General features: G+C 43.7%; 1 protein-coding gene across 2 annotated transcripts in view; it reads left to right on the plus strand.

Moving 5' to 3' along the window:
• The first annotated feature begins 10,672 nt into the window (after positions 1 to 10,672).
• LOC147426717 (transcription factor-like protein DPB) overlaps positions 10,673 to 27,635 on the plus strand; it is a 73,971-nt gene continuing 57,008 nt past the window's right edge. Inside the window, exon 1 of one of the 2 annotated variants that reach the window (XM_086498486.1) lies at positions 10,673 to 11,024. In XM_086498486.1, the coding sequence (XP_086354612.1) occupies positions 11,021 to 11,024 (4 nt within the window). In that variant the 5' untranslated portion in view covers positions 10,673 to 11,020. The remainder of the gene's footprint in view (positions 11,025 to 27,635) is intronic. The other variant, XM_086498485.1, reaches the window with a different exon arrangement.

Genomic DNA, 27,635 nt, shown 5'->3' on the forward strand with positions numbered 1-27,635 from the left:
TTGATGCGGCCTTTGGAGACAAGGGCTTCACAGAGTCCTCCAATCTACGCCATGTAGCTATGCACTTCCAAAAATCAGCTTGTCAATGGTGGGCTAGCCTTCGTTGCAATGTCGAAGGCCCAAAGACATGGAAAACTCTACAAGTTTCCATCATGAAGCAATCGCTTGCAAGAGATGCAAAGGACAAAGTGCTCACCGAATGGCACAGTTTGAAGCTTCTCTCCCATGAGTCTATTCACAAATATGTGGACAAGTTCTAGGACTTACATCTCAAGGCTAATGTCTTCCAAAATATAAGACTTTGTCGAGAAAAAGCAAAAAAAATTTGCGGGATTACCTGAAGAGATGGCCGAGTATGTCAACTCCCAATGGACTGGTTCTATTACCAAAGTAATCCACCACACTATGGTTGCTTTGCGCATCGATTTCCAACAAGGGGCTAGACGGAATGTCAAGCCCATGGAAAATAAAGACAAAAATGATGAAAATGGGAAAACCAATACCCAAAATTCTTCCCAAGGCAATTCCAACAACAACAACAACAACAACATTCGGTCCAAGGAGAAGGGAGTTTAAAAAGGTAAAAAAAAACTCTCTCCTGAAGAGCTTGAAGCTTTTTGCAAGGACCATAAATGTTTTAAGTGTGGGGCGTAAGGACATGGATATCATTCTTGGCCCAAGAGAAATGCTCGCAATGAGACTCCTAGCGCTTCCACCATCGAAGCTCCAAAAGAGGATGCTCATTGCAAAGCTGCACCTCTCTCCTATGCTTGGTGAAAGGTAAGGGAGCATGATGCCTTCATCTTGTTTGACCCTGCCTCTACTCACAACTTCATATCACCGGAGTGGCCACCAAGTTTGGAATTCAAGCTTTTGAAATGGGAGATGCTATAACGGCCGACACTACTTTCAAGGGACAACAAGCCTCCATTACTCCCTTGATTGGGAAGTCAAGGCTTCATGTCCAAAGCTATGTCAACAAAGAAGACTTTTTCATCTCTCCTCTTCAACATGAGGATGCTACCCTAGGGGCACCATGGTTCAACCACATGGCTGCCAACATGAAATTCCCTCTGAAAGGAGAATCTACTTCATCTACAGGGGAAAGAACATGTATATAGATGCTAGTGAGTTTGGTCATACCATACCACTTGTAAATCCTCTTGATTTTGATAAGTCAATGAAGAGCTCAGTTTCTGCGTACATGATTATTTTCAAAGAGTCCTAATGTTTTCTCAAATGTAAATGATAGGAATCAAGAAGAGCTAGGCTTGCCTAATTTTCTAAAAGGATTTCAAGATGTGTTCATCGATGATATCCCTATGGAATTACCTCCAAAAAGAGGGGATGATGACCATCGAATTGAGCTCCTCCCAGGAAGCTCACGGCCTAACAAGCCTCCTTATCGAGTTTCCCAAGCTCAACAAGAGGAGATCATGAGGCAAGTACAAGAATTGGTTGGCAAAGGGATGGTGAGGCTTAGCTCCTCTTCCTTTTGTTCTCCAGTCCTTTTAGTGCAAAAGAAAGATGGTACATATTGTATGTGTGTGGACTATTGAGCACTAAATCATATCACTATCAAAAACACATTTATGTGCCTCGGGTAGAAGATCTATTTGATAAGCTACAAGGCTCTACCTACTTCATTAGGATTGACCTTAAAAGTGGCTATCATCAAATAAGGATGGTGGATGAAGATATCCTAAAGATCGCGTACGTACAACATTTGGCCTTTATGAATATCTACTCATGCCTTTTGGCTTGACTAATGTACCAATCATGTTCTATCGATTAATGAGGAAAATTTTAGACCCTACTGCAAATTCACTGGAGTGTTCTTTGATGATATCATCATCTAATCCAAGTCCTTGGAGGAACACAATCAACATCTCCAAGTGATTTTTCAAGCATTGAGGGAGAACCAGCTTTTTCTCAACCAAAAGAAAAGCGAATTTTTCCTTCAAGAGATTCAATACTTAGGTCATATTATCTCTCAAGATGGTATCCGTATGGATCCATCAAAACTAGAGGTAATAAAATCATGGCCTAATCCAAGGAATCTACATGAGCTAAGAAAGATTATTGGTATGTGTGCATACTATAGACGCTCCATAGCTAAATTTTCTCAAATAGCAGGACCATTACATGACTTAACCAAGAAGAACGTTAAGTATTCATGGAGTGCTAAGGAGAAAAATTCTTTTGACATGCTCAAAGAGAAGCTTACCTCCCAACCAGTCCTCATGCTTCCAGATCTCTCAAAGCCATTTGAGGTCCAATGTGATGCTTGTGGTGATTGCCTTGGAGCGGTCTTGCTTCAAGAAGGGTGTGCCATAGCATATGAGATCCGAAGGCTCAATACGGATGAACAAGTCTTGGGCATTTATGAGAAAGAGCTTTTAGTTGTTCTACATGTCCTATACACATGGAAGCACTATTTATTGAGAACTCCATTCATTTTACAAACACACCACCAAAGTCTCAAGTACTTCATGACGCAAACCAAGCTTTTTGACAAACAAATGAGGTGGGAAAATTTTCTTTTGCAAATTAATTTTCATATTGCTCACATTGCTGGTAAGCACAATCAAGTGGCCAATGCACTTTCACGACAGCCAAAAGTTAATGTTGTGGCTATAGCTACTCACAATGATCTCTCTTCTATGATAGATGAGTATGCTATTGACCCTGACTATAGAGACATAATGTCAGCCCTTTCTTTGGGGAAGAAAGAGGAACCATTCACCTTGCAGGATGGTTATCTTCTCCACGGCAATAGGCCATGTGTTACCCACTCCCTTCGTGAGAAAGTCATGTATGAATCCATGCTCCTCCATATGCGGGGCATAGAGGCATTCAACCTACTCTCCGAGGAGTAGAGACGTATTTCTATTGGCCTACCATGAAAGTGGACATACAAGAGTATGTTTCAAAATGTGTGGTATCCCAAAATACCAAGTATGATAGAGAGAAGCAACCTGGATACTCCAGCCATTGCCTATCCCAAATTCACCATGGGAAAGTATATCCATGGATTTCATCTTTGGATTATCCAAGTCCTCCAACCATTGCCTATCCCAAATTCACCATGGGAAACTATACCCATGGATTTCATCTTTGGACTACCCAAGTCTATCCATGGGAATATTTTCAAACACCATGGATCACCAACATCCATCGTGTTAGGTAGAGATCCTAGAATGACCAATAGTTTCTGGAAAGTTCTCTTTGAAAATCTAGGAACAAGATTGAATTTCTCTTCGGCCTATCACCCACAAACGGATGGCCAAAGTGAGATAGCCAATCTTACGATACTCGATCTACTAAAGAATTATGTTACCAAAGTAGATCAACGCTCACAATGGGAAAAGTACTTACCTCTTGTAGAGTATGCGTACAATAATATTGTACATACATCTACGGGAAAAGCGCCTTTCAAAATCATTGAGGGAAGACCTAAAAGTCCCTTGCTACTCAAAGTACATGGGAAGATCTTCGCTGCCGATGAGTATAGCCGTACTTACAAGAATCTTTCCAAAAGATTAAGGAGGCTATATCCATCTCTCAACAAAGGCAAAAAGCTACTGCTGACAAGCACAAAAGGACCTTAACGCTCAAAGAAAATGATTGGGTCTTACTAAGGCTCGATCAGGCAAACGACGGGTAAAAATCCTATGGGCCATCAAAAGTATTATGCTAAGCTAGCAAAAAGATGCTATGGTCCATTCTAAATCTTGAAGCCCATTAATGAGGTGGCTTATCAAATCAAGTTGCCCAACCATTGGCTCATACACAATGCTTTTCATGTGAGCCTACTTAAGCCCTACAAAGGAGAGCCACCAAGGGAACCAATTATTGAAGACCCTCCAAAAATTGAAGATCAAGAAGAGGTGCTACAACCTGAAGCTATCCTTCGGCATGAAAACAAGGTACTACGACATTGTAAGATTATCCGATCGACAGTATCTAATTAAGTTCAAAAATTATCCTTTTGAAGATGCTAGATGGATGCAAGGAATATAGTTATAGTATGAACCTTGTCAATGCTTACAATACTACACACGAGTAAGCAAATGTACAAATATCTTTCAAATGATCAAATTTTTTGTCTTATAAGACTAATTCTCTTTTTATTGTGAAAAATAAAAATAGTATGCATGCTTAGAATCATGTTTGTGATGACGACGTCTCTCAAACACCAAGTAGAATTTGTCACTCTACTTGGGAGAATGAAATGGACTAAAGAGCAGACATGCTTGCGGCAGCTATGTCTCCCAAGCACCAAATGGATTAGTTATCCATCTTGGAAAGATGTCATAGAGTAAAAAGGGATCCTCTATCTGCTAAGCAAGATTGACTAATGACTAAGGCTTTATCTCTTCTACCTCATAGTAGAGAACGACTATGATTTCAAGAGAGAGGTAATGTCATAAAATCTAATATCTAACCAAACCAAATGATTTTCTCATATTAAACTGATCATTTAATGTGGGAGAATAAATGGGAACAAGGGTTAGAATATAGACATGTGCTTTCAGATCTATCTCAACACAGGGCCAATGGTAAAGGGTTCAAATGAGAGATGGTATGTCAAAGAGCAAGGCTAGCTAATGGAGCTTAAAGACCTTAGGGTTAGCTTCATTAAAGACCTCCAAAGGTTAGTGTTAAAAAGTCCTTTGACCTTAGGTAAGCTAGGGTTGAGCTTGAGGTGAGAACCCGGCCCAAGCTTGAGGTACTTGTCGTGCTTGCTGACTAAGGTGCTTAAGGTGCTTGTCGTGCTTGAGGTGCTTGATGACTAAGATGCTTGAGGTTCTTGTCGTGCTTGCCGACTAGGGAGCCTGAGGTGCTTGTGGGAACACTACCCAGGTTGCGGTGCTTTGTCATGCTAGCTGACTAAGGTGCTTGGGGGTATGGTGTCCAAAAAGTCAAATCCCATCCCTACAAGCGAGGGGACGAGCCCTAAAGCTAGGGGGATGAGAGAGAACACACACACCCTCACACAAGGCCAGCTTGGTACAAGGAAAGAAAATGGGTCACTTGTCAAGTTCCTCCTCATGTTGCCCTCGTGGTGTGCCTAAAGCCTATTGGTTGGCCTCCCAAGGGGTCCATTGGCAAATTAGTTAAATTAATTAATTGTTTTTGCATTTATCAAGTCCTCTCTCTCAAAGGGGAAAGGGGGACACTTGTCCCAAGACTAGCATGCTTGCTTGATATGCCTCTTGCTTGTGATTGGCTAGGCCTGGAGAGGTCCAATGAGCTTCAAGCATGAGCTACAAGGGGGGGTTGGCCAAGGAAGCTAGGGGCATGCTTGGGGGGTATACTCTCCCACACACACACACACACACACATACTCTCATGGTGTGAAGTGCAAAGTGCAAGAGCTCCATCTCCTTCTCCAAGCAAGTAGAGAAGTTGAGAGCCTACACCAACATGCTATGGAGTGCAAATCCAACCAAGAGCCATGCTTCAATGCTTAAGCTTTCCATCTTCTCCATCTTCATTACTATGCTATTATGTATGCTAGCAAGAAGAGTGATGATAAGTGATGAACTAATTCTTTCTCCTATGAAACGTTTCTTCTTCCTCTTTCCTACCCTCATTCCCTGCTAGCTCTCTCCACCTTCGAAGGTGTTTTAGGCCTTGGGACTGAGGCTTGGGATAGTTAATGCTTTTTACAAAGTTCATGTTATGCTCATGATGCATGAAGCTTTCCATCTTCATAGCATCACCTAGGTCACAAGGAGCACAAAGATTGTATTGTACCAAGTCTCTCTTGATGGGAGAAACTATAATACAATGCCTATTGGAGGGGGGACCGGCTCCACATAAATCTGGTCCTCAACTGTTGTCATGTTCTCTAAACTCTCTCTTTGCAAAAGTATTGTACATGCCAAGTTTACTAAATGCTATGTTTACGTTGCTACCATCAATCAAGTTCACCCTCTATGATCACAAAGTAATATCACAAAAGTGCTATCTCTAATTTTCGCTACTCTCAAAGTTCATAGATTTCCATTACAGGCAGCGTGCCAAATAGCTTTGACTTTTAGCATAAACTCCGTATACGTTTTAAAAATATCCCTTTTGAGAACATCTCCCCACACACACACACACACACACACACACACACACACACACACACACACACACACACCCCTAAATATGGACTTTTAAAGAAAATATATTTCTCCACACACAACTAATAACAACTATTTGAGGATATCTTTGGGCTTCACACACACCTAATATTGGCTACACACATTTAGTGATTTAAGGCTTGTAATTAAGCAATCATGATGCACCCAAATTGAATGCATAAGAGCTAATGCCGGAGATCTTGAAGGAGGAAATGCACACATGTGAATTGTATGAGATAATTTGCAATGCAAGGGTTGATTGAGTTGATTATTATGTGGCAAAAGAACACATACACATGCGAATTTATAAACCTAACAATGAACTAGTGGAGCTCTTAATTAGTTTTAATTGCACTCACGAGGGTAGTGGCCCATGGGCGTGCCCTCAATGAGGTAATTAAAAGCTTATTAGAGGCATGAATGATGATTGTATGTCAATGAGAGGGTGCCAAGCAATCTCAGCATAGGGAAGTTGAAATACCTAAAGAACTATGACCATTGGCTCTGATAGCATGTGAAAGGTTATGGAGGGTATAGTAATGCAGAAATCATTCTAATGATAATAGAGAGAGAGAGAGAGAGAGAGAGAGAGAGAGAGAGAGAGAGAGAGAGATTGGTTTAAGCCAGCATACAAGAGATTAGAATGTAAACACACACACTTGATTATTCCACTAGAGAAAATGATTACAAAGTTTATTTTATAGGCACATCACCTAATGCTTACACCTATCCACCAAAGGTCATTTGACTCTTTATGAAAGGGCAATCCGCCTCTTCACCCTTGAACCTTTTATTTGCAAAAATGACATATCACCTAAGGGAGCCTTAAAGCTTGCCACATTAGAGGGAGAAGAGATTCCCAATTGGATCAGTGAATGGAGGTTAAAGAAACATCATTTGCCACTAACCACCAAAATGTTGAAGAAGATCCACAAAGCTGCTGAAAGAAAGAAACAAGCCAAGCTAATAAAGCAAAGGCTCAGGAGGAAGCTAAACTGAGGATTTTAAAGCAGAAAGAATGAAGAAACAACTTGCAAATTCAGTCACAACCAAAAATAACATCTCCTGCAAGAAAAGTAATTCAGATGGAACATAATTGGCTTGGTGGCATGGATGTACGCATCAAAATACAGCTTCCAAATATATCAAGAAAATGTGCACTTGTGGACACATGAGCAAGAGTCAATGTCATAATTATTCTACATAGAAGAAGATGAAAAATGCACCACTATTGACAAATTAGATGGAACTAAAGGCTGCAAATCGAGGGAAGATTGTGAGCTTTGGACAAATTAATCTGCCAATCACCATTGATGGCCATCAATGCCCACATTAGTTTTATGTCATGGCAGATACAGATATCAACAAGGCAGTCATCCTATGTATTCTTTGAATGCAGACATACAAAGCAACTCCAGATTGACAAGAGGATGCATTAAAGTTCATAATAAATGATACATCTTACGTTACTCCACTAGCAAGAAGTGATCACTTGTGAGACGTACAACCCATCGTTACAAATCCACAATAAGTGATAAAACCTACGCCAATACAACATTTCAACAAACAATCAACAAGGCAAGTATGGGTAAAGAAATCAGTCGTGGTTACCAAACCTAAACAAATATGGATACCCAAGGCCACAACTCAAAAAGTGGCAACCGAAATGAAACGGCATAGTACTCCTACAAAATCTCAACAACCTCAAAGCAATTATACTTGGCAGTGGCAACCAAAGCGACAGTTGAAATCCACAGCAAGCCCCAACCAAGTACCAATGGATTCCAACGAACACTCAAACCCATATGGAAGGTCTATCTAACGGCATCCATCATCTACATCACTGACAGGTGCGACAATCGTCAACGATAGTGCCACCACTGCAAACAACGGGTGGCACCACCTCTGTCACCATTGCACATCACCATGTGTGCATGGGCAACGAAGAGTGCAAGACCACCATAGCCTCGAGCTTTCAAGGTGCCTCCCCACATTTTGTGATGCTAATGACCCCCAACATCCCACCATATATACCATGGAACCTTTCATCCATTGTGGATTCTCTCTATGCCACGTGGCATTCACAACCTCTTTCCCCCTTGAACCTTGAAAGTAAATTTAATCAAAAGTGACCTCCTAAGGTTTTTTTACCCATTATTTGTCCAATTTGAGCCCAAATTGAGTGCAATAAAGTCCAATCGTACCTAGAGCTTGGTGACCTTCACCTAAACACTAGAATTGGCCCGCAGATCGACAGAGGACTCCCACAACCGCATCAAACTAGCACACACTCGGAATCAGGCCTGGAAATTGAAGGGTGCCCTTGTCCTTCCTAGGGAAGGGGAATTCCCTTAGTTGGCCTTCGGAGAGGAAGGGCCATCATACACTTTGCCCGTCATCATGCAAGGCAAAAATGCACCAACCCGTCACTCGATACCCCTTAATTTTCTTGCTCCTATGAAATATTCACTTGCTTTTGGTATATCTTTTGTTGTTCCATACGTAAGAGGAGCTAGCATTAGGTATCTTTAATTAAATTCTATGGTTAGTAAATTTTTAGAGTATTGGTATATTATACTTTAGCTTTGTTTGCTCCTCTTCCCCCCAAAAGCATCACCATTAGTTTTCATGTCTCTCTCTTTCTCTCTCTCTCTCTCTCTCTCTCACACACACACACACACACACACACACACACACACACACACACACATCTTGGGAGCACTCACTTTAGCCAACATGTGCCACAAGAAGAGTATGCAAGAGTGTGCAAGTTTGAGGGACATTTGTGAGGTGAGGCCCTCTGACAAAAGGAAGAGGAGGGAGGCAATTCAACGAGGTAAGGCCCTCTAAGAGGAAGAAAGAGGAAGGTGTCTTGGTCAATGCCTATTGCAACAAAGGCATGGACACATGATCGAGGAGTTTGTGCAAGGGTAGAGGCTAGGGGCCAAGATGTGGTTTGAGATTCTCTTGGCATATAGTGGCCCTTCAACGGGCATGCTCCTACTTGCATGCTATAGCTGCAAGTAGGAGAGAGGGCAGTGGGTGGCGCAAAGAGAGAAAGAAGTGTACATAGAAAGTGTTCATCTCTCATGTGAAGCCATGCAGAGGCCATAAATGTGGAGAGAGAGAGAGAGAGAGAGAGAGAGAGAGAGAGAGAGAGAGAGACTTGCTTCCTTGAGCCTCAATGCTATCTCCTCATTTCCTTTAAAAGATTCATGCCTAAACTCAATTGTAGTCACACATGCGCTAGAGGCTAGGACATTAGAGGAGGAGCTTACAGGTAGCTAGATTCTAGAATCATCATGCACGTTGCACACATCACAAGTCTGGTTGAATCAAACTTTGCATTGCAAAGCATCTACATCCGTATAAAAAGCATAACTAGTGAGCTGCCTCTCTCAAATCTTGTCGCATTTTGATTCTTTGAAGGTCTTAATTAAAAATAACATATAAAAAGTGTTCTCTTCTTTGATTTAGGTGGTGGGATTCAAATTTTAATAAATTTAAACTTATATTTTACCACCTTAGAGCTTAGGCTTTGTTTTTTTTTCTAATATATAAGCAATGCTCAATAGGAGCTATTTAAATTAAAGAAGAAAAACACTACAAGTGTCTTGGCTTTTATATGGACCCACAACCCACCATTACAGACCATGAAAACCCCATGTGCATCACATGCCACAAGGAGCATAAACACCATAAAGACTAGGATCTTACAAACAATATATTTAGACACAGATCTTGAGCAGCGGATGCCACCACATCGAGGTCCTTGCCACCCCACCCCAACATGTCCAATGGATAGGAAGACAAAATGACACACGACAACAAATTATAATCTATCGGAGAAACTTCCTACCACCACAAAGCTCAAACTAAAACGAGTCGATCCTGAATGCAACACATCCGAGTTACACCTTAGAACTTAGGCTCATGTTTTAACTAAGCAACCTTCTACTTTGATTTTTTTTGGGCTATTTTATAGAATTTATCTTTGAAGGGCATTTTCAAAACTTGCGCTTCCTAGTGAAGGCTTATTTTCAAAGGACCCGTCTATTGGGAAGGGGCCTCTGAATGGCATGCTCTTCACTGGGAAGGCCTATCACAAAAGTGCCATGCATGTGCAGGCCTAGACCCCTAAGGAAGGGTGGGAAGGGTTGCAATTTCCAGCACTGCTCGAAATGCATAAACCTTGATATCTAGACCAAATTTAGTCGTTTCATACTTGTTTTGGACCTGATTAGAGCCGGATAAAATCTGGCTTGATATTGGAATCGAATCTCGGCTACTTGACACTGTTTTTCACATAAAAACTATCAAGGCACCATTTGTAGCCGCATCTTCACACACATCAAGCACCGCAGTGTACTAACATGATAGAATTGCACAAATGCCATCCGATTTGCGATTTTCTCCCAATAAATAATATCGCATCCAGCCAACCAAGTTAAAACCACTTAATGTTCTTTCGTATTCTAAATATCTAGTTCTATATCTTCTTCATGGCAGACGTAGAAAGTGCATTAACTCTCCTCACTTCTTTAATAAGACTGTTAAGAAAATCGGGAAGGCAGCAGGTGTGCAGCTTCTCACATGTGGCAGAAATCGACAAAACATATTCTTTTGCAAAGTTGCAAGCTTTGCCGAATCGAGAGAGAGAGAGGGAGAGAGAGAGAGAGAGAGCAGCCCTCATCCCTTCAGTGAAGGGAGCAGAGGTAACTGTCTCTGAGAGAGAGAGAGAGAGAGAGAGAGAGAGAGAGAGAGAGAGAGAGAGAGAGAGAGACGGCGTGTCATCTATGTGATCCTGCGTCAATTTCCATCAACATGCTTCCCCGGGGTTAGTGGACCTTTCTTTTGGAACCCATCGGCAATTTCCATTATTTATGGGTAGATTTCTTAAAATGCACTATTTTGTATTGTAATCATGCAAGAATTTCTTTGAATTATTTTCAAGATGTAGCCATGTCATAGGCATTGTGGGTTTCTGTTGCCCCCATTGAAGTTGGCTGTAAGTTCTTCTTTAGATTGGGGTGACTTCATTTTCAACACTCTAGCTGAGTTCTCTGCATTGGGTCCTCAATTCGGTGCATTTTGTTCAAGGGGACAAGGGAGGAGTTGTCTAGAAGGGCATTTTGTTACCGTCTTTAACATTTTACTTCATTGCTAATAATCTTTTGTTTCAGTTGTTGTGAGCTATCTGGGTTTTCACATTTGTTCGAGACTGCCTCATTAGCATCTATACACAGGTGTCATGTATGCAAGTGAATTTCTTTTAACCTTTTGTTAACTATGCAAAATTGTACCTGGATCTTAAAGTTGGCAGTAAACAGTTCGGGCAAAGTAGTGCTGGCCTGTGCCTATCAACTACATCAAAGGGTTGGAATCTTGATTGTTAGTGAGAGTGCACTTTAAGGCTTCAAAAGTGGGCAGGTAAGAGAACAGACAGACAATTATGAACAGCGAAAAACAAAACAAGTTCCCTTTCAGGAAATTTTAGGCTGTGGAAAATTTGGCTTTCCTTTGGATGCGTTTTATTTGATTCCTAGGAGTGACTCCCTAATTCGTGAGTGGGTTAGATTATGAGAGCATTGGTTAGGTGACTTCCATTGCCATGCTCTCCGAGAAACTTTCTAGAGCCCTCTACCTATAACCCAAGCATTGGCAAATCACCACCCATTTGTCCTTTATATAGACCAAGCCTATATATAGCCCCTTACCTTCAACTCCGTTTGGGATCATGGGCATTGTCTCCCACAGATACTATGTCAGCTGAAACTACTTCCATATGCGTATTTCTTGTAACCGTTTCATCATTGTGACTAGCAATGCATAAGATATGCACAGGATCATGGAGAAAATCCTTACTTTGAATTTTCTCTGGCTAACCCCACCATGACATAGATTGACCGCCACACATCAACATGAATGGACTAAAGCTTGGCGCTACATGCAGAGATTGTTCTAAGTAAACTCTTACCTTAATTAGTCTTGGATGATTGGAGGTACTTAACCGAGCATAGGGTTGTGTGCAATCAATGTGATCAACGTGAGATTATCGCCACTGATTCACCAGCGATAGCGCGAGCATCAGCAACCATACTTCGTTGCTAGCAAAGGGAATTCATTGCTTGTGTGTGTGTGTGTGTGTGTGTGTGTGTGTGTATATATATATATATATATATATATATATATATATATATATATATATATATATATATATATATATATATATATATATATATATAAAGATATATATATGTGTGTGTGTATGTGTGAAACCGGCCCGTAGGGCAATAGACTGTAGCTTTCACCCGAACCTTTACTTGATAAACTTTACGACACAAAGGAACTTCACGAATAAGCTTGTAATTGGAATTTAACACTTCAAAACAAAACACGGCTTGGCAGCTAGAGGGCTTCCAAGTACGACACGCTGTTGGCCCCAAAGACTTGCGCCCCTTTCGGTATTTCTTTATTCTTATTACACTTGAGAAAAACTTGTAAATTTCTACAAGCTGTCCCACTTTTATCGGGCTGAAATTTCTGTACTCTAACCCGATTTTGGCAGCATAACCACAGTAGAAATCTCCACGGACAAAATTCCAAGTAGACAGTGAGTTTCTACGCACTTTGCAAAACCTGGCGAGAAATTACAGCACCCTAAAATCTTTGTTTTTGCCCTCCAATTTGCACCAATACACATGTTCGGTGATTCCCTAGCTTCTCTGAAGCTCCTGGGACCTGTAGGCATCAAAACTGGCCAAAATTCTAAACCTACAAAAACTTACACCAAGCTGTAATTCTCTGTTTTGTGCTCCGGTCCGTGTGCCAATCACTCTTGTGGGTAGCCCTCGAACTCCCGCACTTGTAGGGTCACTTTTCCTTTGAATTAGACGAGATTCCTCGCGGGAAATATCTCTAAATTGTCCTGTTTAAGCACCCAAGGCTTTCTCGAGGCTCCCCTTGCATCACCTTGCAGTTTAGGTGCGAAACCCTAAACCTGCAGAAAAACACAGCAGGCTGTAATTTTCTGTTTCGCATTGTTTTGAGCGGAGTAAACATGTCTACGCGTGTGTCAAGAGCTCTCGCACGCAATGGAATAGTTCCCCTGTAAATCGGACGAGTTTTCACGTGAAAAAACTCTCCGTTTTCGCATTCCTTCGCAATGGAACTGTGCATACTTGAAGGGGATTAGCAATTAGCTAATCCGGTTCCTGTACAAAAGGCTCTTGCCTTGGCAAACACGCATAAACCCCCATAACTGTACATGGTCATTTGAGAAGCCCAATCAAAAGTCGCTTTTACAAAGGGCTTCTTTGCTGAATTTTTCTTTGGCTGGCCACCTTCACGTTGCCACAGAATCCACTGTCTTTGTTTTTGAGCCCTTTAGGCAACCCACAACAATACTTCTCAATCTGCTCTGTCAATGTCACAAACTTGTAGGAAGTTACTGAAAGCAATGCTTTACAAAATTTCTTCCGATTGTACTCCTCTTAGCTTTTGCAAGTAGCTGCGTTGAGCTGGTGCCAATGTGTAATGACATTGGCTTCAAATTCATTTGACAACCATGCAGATGCAAACATTTGCTTGAAGTAAACCCATGTGGCGGGTGTGTCACAAACTGCTGACGTGTCAAAGCCGTGAAGAATGGAGCCAACTTACAGATGCTGGCCGAGGGGCCTAAACCCTAAGAAGAACAAGTAACAGAAGAAGAAGTCCTACCAACTTATGGGGACCCCGTCCGACGGGGCCCCAAGTGACATAAAGGATTGAAATAAAGCAAGACCCACACACACACAAACCCGGAAATTGCGTTGACATGATGACGTGGCAGAACTATACGGATTTCCGTGTTTCACGTTGACAGTGTTGACGTGGGAGATTTCCGCAAAACGCGCTGACAGTGCTGACGTGGCAGTTGTATGGAATTCCGTGATTTACGTTGGCAGCTTTTTTGGCATTGCTTTTGGACCAGAAGCTTTTGAGTTTGAAGTCTTCATGTAAATTGCCTTTCATAGGCCAAGGCCTTTAAATATGGCTAAGGCTCATTCTTTGGCATGCTTCTTGAAGAAGGTGCAGAGTCTGGAGTACCGGCTTGTATTCTGGGGTGGAATTCCTCCACTCTGTGTCACTCTCTCTCTCTCTCTCTCTCTCTCTCTCTCAGTTCGATTGTTATTGAAGTGCTAAACGTTTGTTCAGTCTGTTCTTTTCTAGTGCCCGTCTTGTGACAGTGGTATCAGAGCATCAGGCATGTGCTTTTCTGAAAGCATACCGGTCCTACAAAAGAGCAGACAAAGCTATTGGAATTTTACTTGAAGTATCTTCGTGTCTCGACCCTGGACTTACTAGTCACTCCCACCCTTACTTCATCGCGCACCGGGCGTACTCCCGTCTTCATTGCTCTTTCTTACAAGGCATAAGCCATAAAGAACCCAAGACATGGATTCAATAGAATATTTGCAGTTTCTGCTCAACGAACTCCATGACATTCTTTCGCGGCATCCTTAGCAGAATTTTTCGATTCTGCAAAGTTTTCAACAATTTTTGAACTACATGTTACCCCCTCTGATGCCCCAGGTGGTACCTCCTCTTCCGACATCAGAAAGTACGAGAGCTTCCAACTGGCAACCTTCTCAGCCTTCTTTTCCGATCGGGGAAGTTTTCAGGAATATGGTGCAGCCATCTGACCCTGATCCAGTGCAACCGCCTTTGCCACCGCCATTCCCCCCACCTCCACCACCACCACCACCGCCACCAGGCTACAATGGTTGGAGCCCATATGGATACCCTTATTATCCATACTCGGGATATGCGTCTTACCAACCCAAAGATTTCAAAGATGACGGCACGACAGTCAAGTTTTTCACTTTTTCCGGGGTGAAAGATCGCACGAAAGCATTGCAGTTTCTAAAACAATTCGATAAGATCTATGCTTTGGGGAACTATACAGAAGAATTAAAGATTTCTTGAGCAACTGGATTTCTTAAAGATAATGCTATGCAATGGTGGAGTTCAATCGCGACACAACCGCATGCTCCAAGGACCTGTCAGGCTTTCAAGACAGTTGTTGCACGTAGTTACATGGCTTCTATGTTTGAAATACGGATTTTGGCAGAGTGGGGCAACTTGAAAATGCTTGTCACCGAAACCATGGACCAATATAACCAAAGGTTTCTCGACGTGTACCTTCCAGTGTCCTTTAGATCTGCTCCCTTGGAGGCCCAATGCGAGCGATACACCATTAGACTACCATCACCATTGCAGGAATATTGTCTATCCAAGTGAGTCTCTACCATGCAAGAACTTATGGACCATGCCGTGGTCGGCTACAAACTGATGAAGGGAAAGCTAGAGTTTACCATAGAAGAATCTCCGGCAACTAACCATAACTCTCGGCAACAACAAACAAATTCTCGAGTCTCGTGAAAATCAACCGCAAAGGCCTCGTTTGACGCCTCAACAACGAGACACCTTACTACAAGAAGGCTGATGCTTTGGATGCTTTCGAACAGGGCATACTCATTCTAGTTGTCCCAAACGCACTGATAGACTAGAGGAGCTGACGCTCACACCAACGGTCGACAGAACCCCAACGCCACCTCCTGTTAAGAGAGCTAGATCTGCTATTGGACTAGGTCCTGATATTTATGGCATATGCCCTTGAGAGTACAAATGAATTGTGTCGAGCATATGGCAAAGTCAATGGCTTCAAAGCCCTTATTTCTTTGACCCCGGAGATACAAAGAACTTCATCCATCCAGAATTCTTAAAGCAGATGCACTTTGATTATGATGCAGAGGGTGGAGAAATTGAAGCTGAGCTAGCCACGGGGCAAACTCAGAAAGTGGTACTGCTCATTGGTGCTCTTCCAATGACTATTCAAGATTATCATGGAAAAGCTGATTTCCACATCATGAAGTTGGGCAATTGCGACATTCTCTTGGGCATGCCTTGGCACGACGAGAATGATGCGACTCTCTAGGTTCGGAACCGAACCATCATCGTGATGCAGAAGGACAAGCTAATTGTCCTCAAAGTTTGGTTGTCCGCACAAAACCTCGAATGAACTCTCTACTTGTTTTTCTTTATAGCTAGAAAGTATCATTTGAAATTTGTTTGAAATGGATGGTATTTGTTTTGAACTTGTCTTGGTGCCGATTTGAATTGTTTGACTCTGGTTTTAATACTGGTTTCAATGATTGGTGATTTTACTCCCGGGTGTAGTGAGAAATGATGTTTGAGAATGCCTGTTCATTCTCATGGCCCGGACCCTTGTGGTTATTTGCGGGGGGAGTATTGAATGATTGAAAAGTGTTGTTGTGACTCCCGGCTTGGACCTGGATGGTTATGTGGGAGGAGTATTAAAAAGTCTGAGCAGTGGTTACTCTCAGCACCTCTAAACAACGTAGGCTGCGGTCTGGGGGGGCGTTTGGTTGTAAAAGGCCTCTATATCTTCCGGCCCGGACCGTTTTAGGTTATGCGAGAGGAGTGATGAGGGAGTCGTTGAATATCTCCTTGCCCGGGCTTGTTAGGTTATGCGGGAGGAGTGTTCATCGGTGACTTTATGTTTCTATGTCTTGTAACATGCATATGTGAACATTTGTGTTGCATTGTGATTTGCCAACCACTGAATATTCCTAATTGGATGAGATTGCTTGGGTATGTAATTTTAGTGCATCAAGTCACCCGTGGAAGGTGCGGTCTGGGTGTGACGGCTAATTTTACTACGCCGGAATATCAAGAGATCCGATCTGGACGAAAGGAGAAGCCAACTCCTTGATCAAAAGAGCCGAAAGGAGAAACCAACTCCTTGATCAAAAGAGCCGAAAGTAGAAGCTACCTCCTTAACAAAAAGAGCAAACTGATTGTCCCTCGGAATGTCCCTCGGAAATTTTTGAGCTAACTTGAGTTGTTTTGTAGATATGCTGTAATCGCGGACGATTACTCTCTTTCAAGAAGGGGAGATGTCACAAACTGCTGATGTGTCAAAGCCGTGAAGAATGGAGCCAACTTACAGATGCCGGCCGAGGGGCCTAAACCCTAAGAAGAACAAGTAACAGAAGAAGAAGTCCTATCAACTTATGGGGAACCCGTCCGAGGGGCCTAAACCCTAAGAGGAACAAGTAACAGAAGAAGAAGTCCTATCAACTTATGGGGACCCCGTTCGATGGGGCCCCAAGTGACATAAAGAATTAAAATAAAGCAGGACCCACACACACACAAATCCAGAAATTGCGGTAACATGATGACGTAGCAGAACTGTACGGATTTCCGCGTTTCACGTTGATAGTGTTGACGTGGCAGATTTTCGCAAAACGCGCCGACAGTGCTGATGTGGCAGTTGTACGGAATTCTGTGATTTATGCTAGCAGCTTTTTGGCATTGCTTTTGGACCAAAAGGTTTTGAGTTTGAAGGCTTTCATGTAAACTGCTTTTCATAGGCCAAGGGCCTTAAAATATGTGCTAAGGGCTCATTCTCTGGCATGCTTCCTGGAGAAGGTGCAGAGCTTGGAGTATCGACTTGTATTGTGTTGATGCAATATAAAGAAATACCGAAAGGGGCTCCAAGGTTTGGGCCAATACACTCTGGGGTGGAATTCTGCCACTCCGTGTCGCGTGTCGTCTCTCTCTCTCTCTCTCTCTCTCTCTCTCTCTCTCTCGCTATCAGAGAGTGGGCATGAGAGAGCATGGTACTCACAGGTCAGAGCATGGTTTGAGGGACACGGTCTTGACATGGAGAGCCTACCACCATTCCAGTACGACCCCCACTCACCATATGTTCACCTCTCTCGCAGTGAGAGGAACTTGGTATTGAGACAGGATCTGTGGCAGCTATACACTAGGAGAGTCTGGGAGTCATCTGGCTTGGGGACGAGGATGTCAGATTACCGAGACCAGTTTCTCACCATATTGTCTGGGGGGTTCATACAGAGACCACGCTATATGGACACATATATGCCACATAGCTCACGGGTGGCGATTGGTCAGCTGAGAGTGGCTTCACACAGGTTAGAGATTGAGATCGGGAGACATACTGGTGTTCCCAGGGAGGAGCGAGTCTGCAGAGCCTGCACAGAGGAGGTGGAGAGTGAGGAGCACTTTGTATGTAGATGCAGAGCATACACTGAGATCAGAGGCAGGTATGAGGCCTTATTCAAAGGACAGCCCACTCTCCGAGAGATCATGGACTCTCGAGATCAGAGACAGCTCGGACGTTTCTTACTAGAGATACAGAGCCATCGGGACACACTACTACAGCCACACACAGCTACACAGACAGAGGGGAGACAGTTGCAGCTCACAGACTTCTTTCAGAGGATTGCCGCCCCTCCCTCACCAGACACTCAGAGGGGAGTGACACTCCCACAGGCGGAGGTGAGCCGAGCTAGACGACGACCACGAGTCACAGGCTACAGGGGCGCGAGCTCCCACCACCGACAGATCGAGGAGATCCGAGCCCGGGAGCGCCGTGCCACTGAGGAGCGAGTAGCTCAGATGAGGGCCGACCCGACAGCTTTCATCCGGGTAGCCTTGGCACCAGCCCCGCCCATGTACCACGTCTTACATCCCCCCATTAGTACAGGATGGAGCTAGATAGCTTGATGCATTCTCATGATTGTACTACCTTGAGCATATAGACATGCATATACCCCTAGAGATAGAGCTCCATCCCTCCTCAGATACTCCACTACCTACATTCAGTTCAGTTTTGTATCAGTTTTGTTTCATTTGTCTTTCCGATAGACGGATGACATACACACCATGTACATTTGATTTGTCTCATAGGCCGATTTCGGCCTGACATAGACGTTAAAAATCTTTCTTTCTTTCTTTCTTTCTTTTCTCTCTCTCTCTCTCTCTCTCTCAGTTCAGTTGTTATTGAATTTCTAAAAGTCTGTTCAGTCTGTTCTTTTTTATTGGCACACGGTGACCGTCTTGCGACAGGGTGCCTGTCCTTGCATCAACAATGTCGTCCACCATAAACGCTCATTTCCTTTCAAGAAAGTGGGAACTTTGCTGACCTTGGAGGCCTCTGTAAAATTACCCCCTGTATAAGCCATATCAAACTGCTGGAGGAAATCTGCTGAAAGTATCAAACTTCATAGCCGCACCACTCTCTTTGTGTGGTTTTGGCTTTTCCAGCACTCCTAAATTATAATAGGGAAGTGTGTGCAACATGGGTACAGTGGTATGGCATCATTTGTGCCCCTTGGCCGTCGACATTTTGGTTTACTAGTGCCATATTTGTCGGCTGGTTGGAAAAACTAGCTATACCAAAAGCAGCATGTGGCACCCCAAGCTGGCTCTGATGACACTAGAACCCTGGCTGTAAGCCGATGTTACCATACATGGGTGCCACGTGCACATCTAACCCTATGTGCATGTGGACAAGCTGTACCTACTTCAAGGGTTTAGGTAGCGTAGGAAGTGTTCTAGCACCTTTGTGAGCGTGTACGCAGGACATGCATGTCCAGGCACCCTTTGATTGCACAACCCATGACCACTAGCATCATTATCATTACCTCGCACATTTTACCAAACTGCGCGTGAACCACCTCTTAGCAGGCATTTTATTAATAAGTACTTTTCATTTACCCTTGTTGGAATGTAGGTAGGGCAAATGGCTAAAGGATCTATATAAGGAATCCATGGGGCGCCAGTAGAAGCCAGAAGACACAGAGGAAGAAGACCAAGGAGCACAAAGCAAGCAGTGCCTCGTAGTACCCAATTCTCTGGCATTTTTCTCAGCCACCATTAGTGTTTTGGGGAAGCAGCGTTTTCAGCTAGCAGTGTTTTGCTCTCCTTCGATGTACCGCTGCAGTACCATCCCAGACCAGCCTCGTCTCGCCACGGCTAGTCTTTTCCCCGCGACAAGATCAGCGTTTTCAGTTTTCAGCCCATAGACCAACCAGAGTTTTTCAGTTTTCAGCCATTCTCATCATCATCGGCAACAGATCAGCCCATTAGCTTTGCCGCACGATCCCGATCTCATCAGCATACCTAGCGTTTTCAGATTTTAGCAGTTCAGCCCTTAGCTTCGATGTCATCCTCGACATCATCATCGTCGTCGTCAAGTACCTAAAGAAAATACCTCTCTAGCAATAGAGAGGGGGGCCCTTGGAGAGGGGTTTGGGACCCCTTCTGGTGTCGTCTCCTCTCTCTCTCTAGCACTCTCATGCACTATTCTCTCACAGTTTTCCACTCTTTGTTTTGGTCATTGCACATTCTCTCTCCAAGTAAGGAAGGCTGTCCTTTCCGCTAAGTAAAAGGAACCTTGAGCACTCATTGATCACTCATCTTGAGCTTGTGTGAGAGAGAGAGAGAGAGAGAGAGAGAGAGAGAGAGAGAGAGAGAGAGAGAGAGAGAGAGAGGAGGGAAGAAGAAGAAGAAGAAGAAGAAGAAGAAGAAGAAGAAGAAAAGAAAACGGCGGTGGTGTAGGGGAAGAGGGGGCGATTAGCCCCCTTGACTACCAAAGCATAAGACATGTCAATACAACGTATGTAGTGGGTATTCCCTTGGCGAGGCTTGGCCCCATATACGTGAGTGCCCAAGGGGGGTCGAGGAGTCCAGATAAATGCCCCACGACCCATCATACAAATATATGAGTGTCCCATGGTGGGTGCCCAGCTCAAGTGGGCGGCCGGACAAGGAATAACCTAGACTATGGGTGGCCAGCTCGGAGACACTAGCCGTACAAGGAAGTGTCCTAGACCTGTATGAAGCAGCAGAGTGGTGTAAATTCAACTCCCCCTCTCAACACCAGATGGGGTTTGTTCACCAGATGGTGAACAAACCGCATGAAGTCGAAGATGTGAGGCTAATGATGAAGATGTCTGCTGCAACTTGCAATGTTGTTTGAAGGATACTCCATGAGTGTAGCAGCAGTCTGGGGTGTCCCAACCGCCAAGAAATCTCCATGGTGTGATGCCGTTGAAGAGGGGGAAAGGGGAACACACCCAACACACAATACAATGCCTCGCTATAGCCCAGGGTATATACTATACACAGCGTCCCAATCCACTAAAGTTCACCTTCAAAACTCAACACTATCCGCAAGCAAACCACCGCCTACACACGACCATACGCACACGCTTTGCAATGCACCAAACAGACCCAATCATTCCGCTCTGCCCAATTCATAGCCTTCCACACGCACACAGCCCCTCTCTATTTCTCTTTGCACGACAAACCTTGGGGGGACACACACACACCGACACACGTTCGGAAACACATGCACACAAGTAGAGAAGAGAAGGGGGAATGACGCCAAGAGACAACAGTGATGGCTTTCTTTGCATACACACACAACCGTATACAACCAATCCCTTGCCGGCACAACCCTCGGCAAAAAACTTCAAATGGCCAAAAAAGCCCCAATGGCTCCGAAAGAAAGCAGCATTGGCCAAAAAGCCTAATGGCAAAAAGCAGCATTGGCAAAAAGCCCCTGAAAAATCACGTGCACCTCCTTTTATAGAGGGGGCTAAGTCCAAAAAAAGAAAAAATGTGCTCCTCAGTTGCTCGTGCATTCAACTTTGAGTTCACTTTGGTATTTTTTGTGCATTGCTTACAATTGGCATGCTTATGTAGCTCTTTCCTTGCATGGGGGGACATTTTTCCATGTTCTTTGCCCGCTTGGCTCGCCCTTTAACATGTGCCCACTTTGGGGATCTTTGAACTCTCTCTCTGTCACAAAGTGATGACGTGGCGGACAGCAAAAACCCTAATTTCTGCCAGAAACATTAAAATTCTTGCAAACCCTAATTTCTACCAAAAACTATAATTTTCGGAAATCACGGAGGTGGATTTTTTTTTTTTTTTGGGATATTTTTGAGCGACGCAAATCTTAGCTTTTGGCCAGAAAAGCATAATTGCTTTTTATTGCTCTCATTGAGAGAGAGAGAGAGAGAGAGAGAGAGAGAGAGAGAGAGAGAGAGAGAGAGAGAGAGAGAGAGAGAGAGAGAGAGAGAGAGAGAGAGAGAATTTGCTTTTGCTTTCAGAAACTCTCTGTGAGAGAGGGAAAAGAGCTTTTGTTTTCAGGGCTTTTGATTTTGAAGCTTTTGGGGCTCTGCTTTTGGGCATCCCTTGTAACCTTTAAATAAGTGGTGAGGGCTTCACTTCTCAGAGCATCTGGACGCAGAGTCTGAGAGTGAAACCCTAGCCACTCTCTTGTACTTTGATTTGATTAATATAAAAAGAAATACCGAAAGGGGCACCAGTCTTTGGAGCCAATATCTCTAGGCACGGAACTCGGCCGGGCCAGTGTACATCTATTGTGATCTGTGACTTGTTTTGAAGTGGTTATTTGGTGCTGTCGCGGTTGATTCTTGACTTGGAGTGTCCAAGTCTGTTACAGTGGTATCAGAACACGGCCGATTTCTCTTCTACAGGAAATCCGATCCTAATTTTTTTTTCCGCGGCACCTATGGCTTCACGCAAGGATCAGTCGACTCCCTCTGCATCTGGATATGCGGGCAGGGATCACAACGAAGATTCTGACAGAGAGTATGGCCCGGCTCGGCCTACTCAGGCAGAGCAACGAGAGATGAAGCGTCGTCGATTGATCGGCGATGCAACAAAGATGATGCTCAGTTTTGCGAAGGATCCGAAATTGGCAAAATATATGAGTGAGACTTCTTTTCAGAAAGTGCATGAACAGTGGCAAAAAAAATCACTACACCACCAGTGAAACCCGCTCTCAAGAAACTTTCTGATCACAAAGAATATTCAGAGAAGGAATTACAAGAGGTGGTTGATGTACGGATTGCTCAGCTTTTTGACGTGCAAAAGAAAGCCAAAAAGCACGGCAAAAAGCAGAAGAAAAGCACTGACTTCCCGGGATATTTGGGTCGTCAGTCGACTATTGACGAGGCAAAGAAACAGAAGAAGCGTGTTCGAATTGAAGGAGTACCCAGTTCTTCTTCTTCTTCTTCTTCTTCTGACAGTTCTTCTAGCTCTTCAAATTCGAGCGAAGAAGACAGAAAAGGTAAAAAGCAAAGCAAGAAACAAAGCTTCGGAAAGGGCAAGAAGAAGGCTACATCTCGCCCAGAGACTGACAGTTCTACTAAGGACTCGTCTACAGACAGCTCAGATTCTGATGATGGAAACTTCTATGGGAACAAGAAGAATTTTTACAAAGCCAACCAGTATGACTTTCTCGAAGATAAAAGCAAGAAAGTCCGAGAGTTTAAGGAAGATGGCCACTCGATCGAGTTTGATATCTTTTCAGGATACTCAGATGCTTCGAAGGCTTTGTCGTTTATACAGCAGTTTGACATTGCTTTCGCGGGAGGACGCTATTCACAGCACTCCAAGATTCGGAGAGCTACCTCTTACCTTAAGGGGAATGCTTGTACTTGGTGGTCCATGCTTCTTTTAAACAAGACTGCGCCAGTTAAATGGTTGAAATTCAAAAATCTTTTTATTCTTCTTGGTTGACGCAAGAGTATGAACGAGATATACGAGCTGCTTGGAACCATCTTCGGATGACCAAGAAAGATACAATCAATGCTTATTGTGAAAGATTCTGGAGCTCTTTTCTACCCGCCTCTTCATTAAAGAAGATCTCGTTCAGAGAACAAATTGAGCGGTTCACCTTGGGTCTACCTACAGAGATCCGAGATCACTGCTTGGAACAGAAGTCAGCTTCTATTCAGGAGTTGATGAGTCATGTGAAGCAGGGCTTTGCCATTCACTCTGGCAGTCTGACCTACCCCACAGATGAGAACATGACACAACGAGCCGAACAGACTTCTGGGAATGAAAGTAGAAAGAAAAAGAGCAATCCAGAGAAAAAGGATGCACGACCCAAGCTTACTTCTGAGGAGAGAGCTTGCTTCATCAGAGAGGGGAAGTGCTTTGGATGCGGGGAACATGGACATATCTCCGCGAAGTGCCCTAAAAAGGCACAGAAAGAACATAATGATAAAGACGACGACAGGCCTGAGAGTTCGAGAGCAGCCGAGGAAGGTGGCAGAAAAGGCAGATAGAAAAGCAGAACTGGTACCACATGGCGTGGGACCTGCATTAAATCTAATGAATGAAAGTACAAACTTTGCCGCTTTTGGGGCAAAGTGAAGGATCAGGAAGCTCTTTTGAAGGAGCCAAGGCCAACTTCTTTTCACTTGGAATTGGCGGCTCGATTTGGAATTATGCCCGACAGACTGACGCCACAGGCGAAGGTAGTTCGACTGGCACCCGGATGGGATGTTGCCATTACACCGAGCATTGGCAAACTTCGTTTGCAATGACAGGGGTGTTCAGGGCACGCGAGTGACGTTCTACTCAGGATCCCTTGGTACCACAAGAACTACGCCGTGGTTGACTACCAGGCCGAGAAAGTGACTTTGATAAATGAAGGGCTTAGAGATTGTACTTGATGAACTTTAGTTTCTTACTATTCTTTTGGGAAAGAATTGAATGATGGATAAAGGTTGAAAATGTTTTGACCTGATCAAAAGAACGCCAAGATTTTTCTTCACACTCATGTTGATTGCTTTTCAGAGGGCCTGAAGATCAAACCATTGATCTGATACCTGGAAGCACGCCACCGAACCGGCCACCTTACCGTGTGAGCCGAGTACAGAATGAAAAGATTATGAACCCAGTGAAAGACCTCTTGGAAAAGGGTTTTGTCAAGCATAGTACTTCACCGTATTGCTCTCCACTGTTGTTGGATTTGAAGAAAGACAGATCTTGGAGAATGTGCATCGATTATAGAGCTCTCAACAAAATCACCATCAAGAACAAATTTCCGATTCCTAGGATCGATGATATACTCGATAGGTTACAGGGATCCTCGTGCTTTAGCAGGATTGACTTGAAGAGTGGATATCATCAGATCAGGATAGCGCCAGGAGATGTCTACAAGACAGCTTTTCGGACGACTTTTGGGTTATTTGAGTTTTTGGTGATGCCTTTTGGCTTAACCAATGCTCCTGCGACATTAAACTGGATGATGGACATGATTTTTCGAGAGTACAAGCTATTTGTTGGCACTTTCTTTGATGATATCATTGTTTTCTCCAAGAATGAAGTAGAACACAGAGATCATATGCTTCAGAGATACATTTTTTTTTGGGACACTTTGTCTCCGCAGAAACAGGAGTGCAAATGGATCCGGCCAAGATAGACACTATCCGTGATTGGCCCGATTTGAAGAATGTCCATGAAGTTGAAAGCTTCTTGGGACTGTGTTCGTACTACAGACAATTCATTTGAAAGTTTGCAGAGGTTGCTTCCTCTTTGCATATCTTGATACAAAAAGGAGTCCCTTTCTCGTGGGGATCCACAGAGGTGACTGCCTTTCAGACATTGAAAGAGAAATTGACTACAGGACTAGATTTGACTTTGCCGGACTTGTAGAAGTCATTTGAAGTATTTTGTGATGCTTGTGGTTGTAGTCTGGGTGCGGTCTTGATGTAAGAAGGCCATGTCATAGCTTACGAGAGCCGTTTGTTCTCTAGGCCGGAGATGACAACACAGATCTATGAGAAAGAGCTTTTGGCGGTTATCCATGCTCTTACTCAGTGGCGGCATTACCTACTCGGAGCGGATTTTACTGTCTTTACAGACCAACAGAGTTTGAGCTACTTCTTGCCACAGAAGCAGCTTTCGAAAAAGCAGATGTGGTGGGCGAACATCTTGTCACAGTTTCACTTCCAGATTGTCCATGTGCAGGGACAGAAGAATGTGGTGGCAGATGCTTTGTCTTAGAAGCTGTTGGTTCTGGCTTTTTCCGTGATACATCATAGGAGCTTCGGGGATATGGTCGATCGGTATGCCACAGATACAGATTTTGCAGATATTTTTCACACGGATACGGGATGAGTAGATAGTAGCTCGATACTTCCTCTAGGAAGGCTACTTGATGAGAAAGACTATGTTGTGCGTTACATAGCCGTTGAGGGAAAAGGTTAAACCTGAATGCCACTGTCCACCTTTTAGGAGTCACCGCGGCATTGCTACCACCATGAAGGGGTAGAGAGATACTTCTTTTGGCCGAGACTCAAAAAGGCTGTGGAAGAGTTGTGCGCAGTATGCCAGAAGGTCAAGTTTGACAGGCATAAGGCACAGGGATTGTTACAGCTTTTACCCATACCCACCCACCCCTGGGAAGTATTGCAATGGATTTCATTTTTGATCTCCCGAGAACACAGAATGATCACAATGATTTTCCGATTACATGGCACGTCTGAGACGATTGTCTCCGACAGAGACCCCAGATTTATGAGTTTGTTTTGGAAGGCAATTTGGGAGAATATTGGCACGCGGTTGCAGTTCTCGTCATCGTTTCACTTGCAGATTGACGGGCAATCTGAGATTGCCAATTCAGTGGTTTTAGATTTATTGAAGTCTTGTATCTCGGATCAGAAGACTCAATGGGAAAAGAACTTACCTTTGGTGGAATTTGCTTACAATAACAGGATACACTCTTCGACGGGGAAGACGCCATTTGGGATTGTGGAAAGTGCTGCGAAGGTTCCATCCTTCCTGAGCACGAAAGATTAGATATTTGAAGCGGATGAATATTCGCGAGATTGGATACGGCTTTTGCCAAGGTTCACGAGACTTTGCAGAAGTCTCAAGAACGACAGAAAAAGGCAGTGGATCGCCATCGTCGCGACTTGAAATTGAAGGAGGATGATTGGGTGCTCTTACGTTTTGAGAAGGCACGCCTAAGAAAGAAAAAGGGAAAGGAGAGGCTTTTTCCAAAGCTTAGTATGCGATACTACGGACCTTTCCAGATAACTAAAAAGATAAACGATGTCTCCTTCCGGTTGAAACTGCCAGATACTTGGAGGATTCACAATGCATCGCATGTGAGTCTCTTGAAACCTGTTAAGGGTGATGTGCCTGATGATTGGGAGCCTGATGAGCAACCTGGAGTGGAAGAAAACGAGGAGATCCTTGTTCCTGAACAGATTTGGCACATAAGGATACGAAGACTAAAGGTAAAGTCCGAAGGCAGTTCTTGGTTAAGTTCAAGAACTTTCCTGCATTTGATGCGAAGTGGATGGAGGAGGAGGACCTATCAGATACTCCTCGGATTGTGAAACTTTACCTCGATGTTTTGGTTTAGCATAGTCTACTCCAAACGGAACCCAGAATTCAGCTTGGCCGGAGATCTGGTGCAGTGGGATGCACAAGAGGGAGTCACTCCGCTCCCCTGTCAACAGATGCCTCGATTTTGATACTAAAGTCACTGATAGGGATACTGATAGCTGACAGTATTCTACTGGATGACTTTCTGAAATGGAATTCTTGATAATGATACTGATTTGTTCTTGACTTCTTTTGAGTGCAGGAACTGATAGACGAAATGACTGCAGCATTTTGGTCTGATTGATCTCGAATGGACATGGTTGCAATAGGGGTTAGTCAATCGGACATCGATGAGGTCCCGATTGGACCTAGATGTGATTGCTAGCTACATTGCCGATAAATCATGGTCTAAGATTCGAATGAATTTTGAATGTCATGTGATGTCCTGTGATGTCT

The sequence above is a fragment of the Adiantum capillus-veneris genome, chromosome 24 (assembly GCF_014529385.1).
Source record: "Adiantum capillus-veneris isolate H3 chromosome 24, ASM1452938v2, whole genome shotgun sequence".
Classification (NCBI taxonomy): domain Eukaryota; kingdom Viridiplantae; phylum Streptophyta; class Polypodiopsida; order Polypodiales; family Pteridaceae; genus Adiantum; species Adiantum capillus-veneris.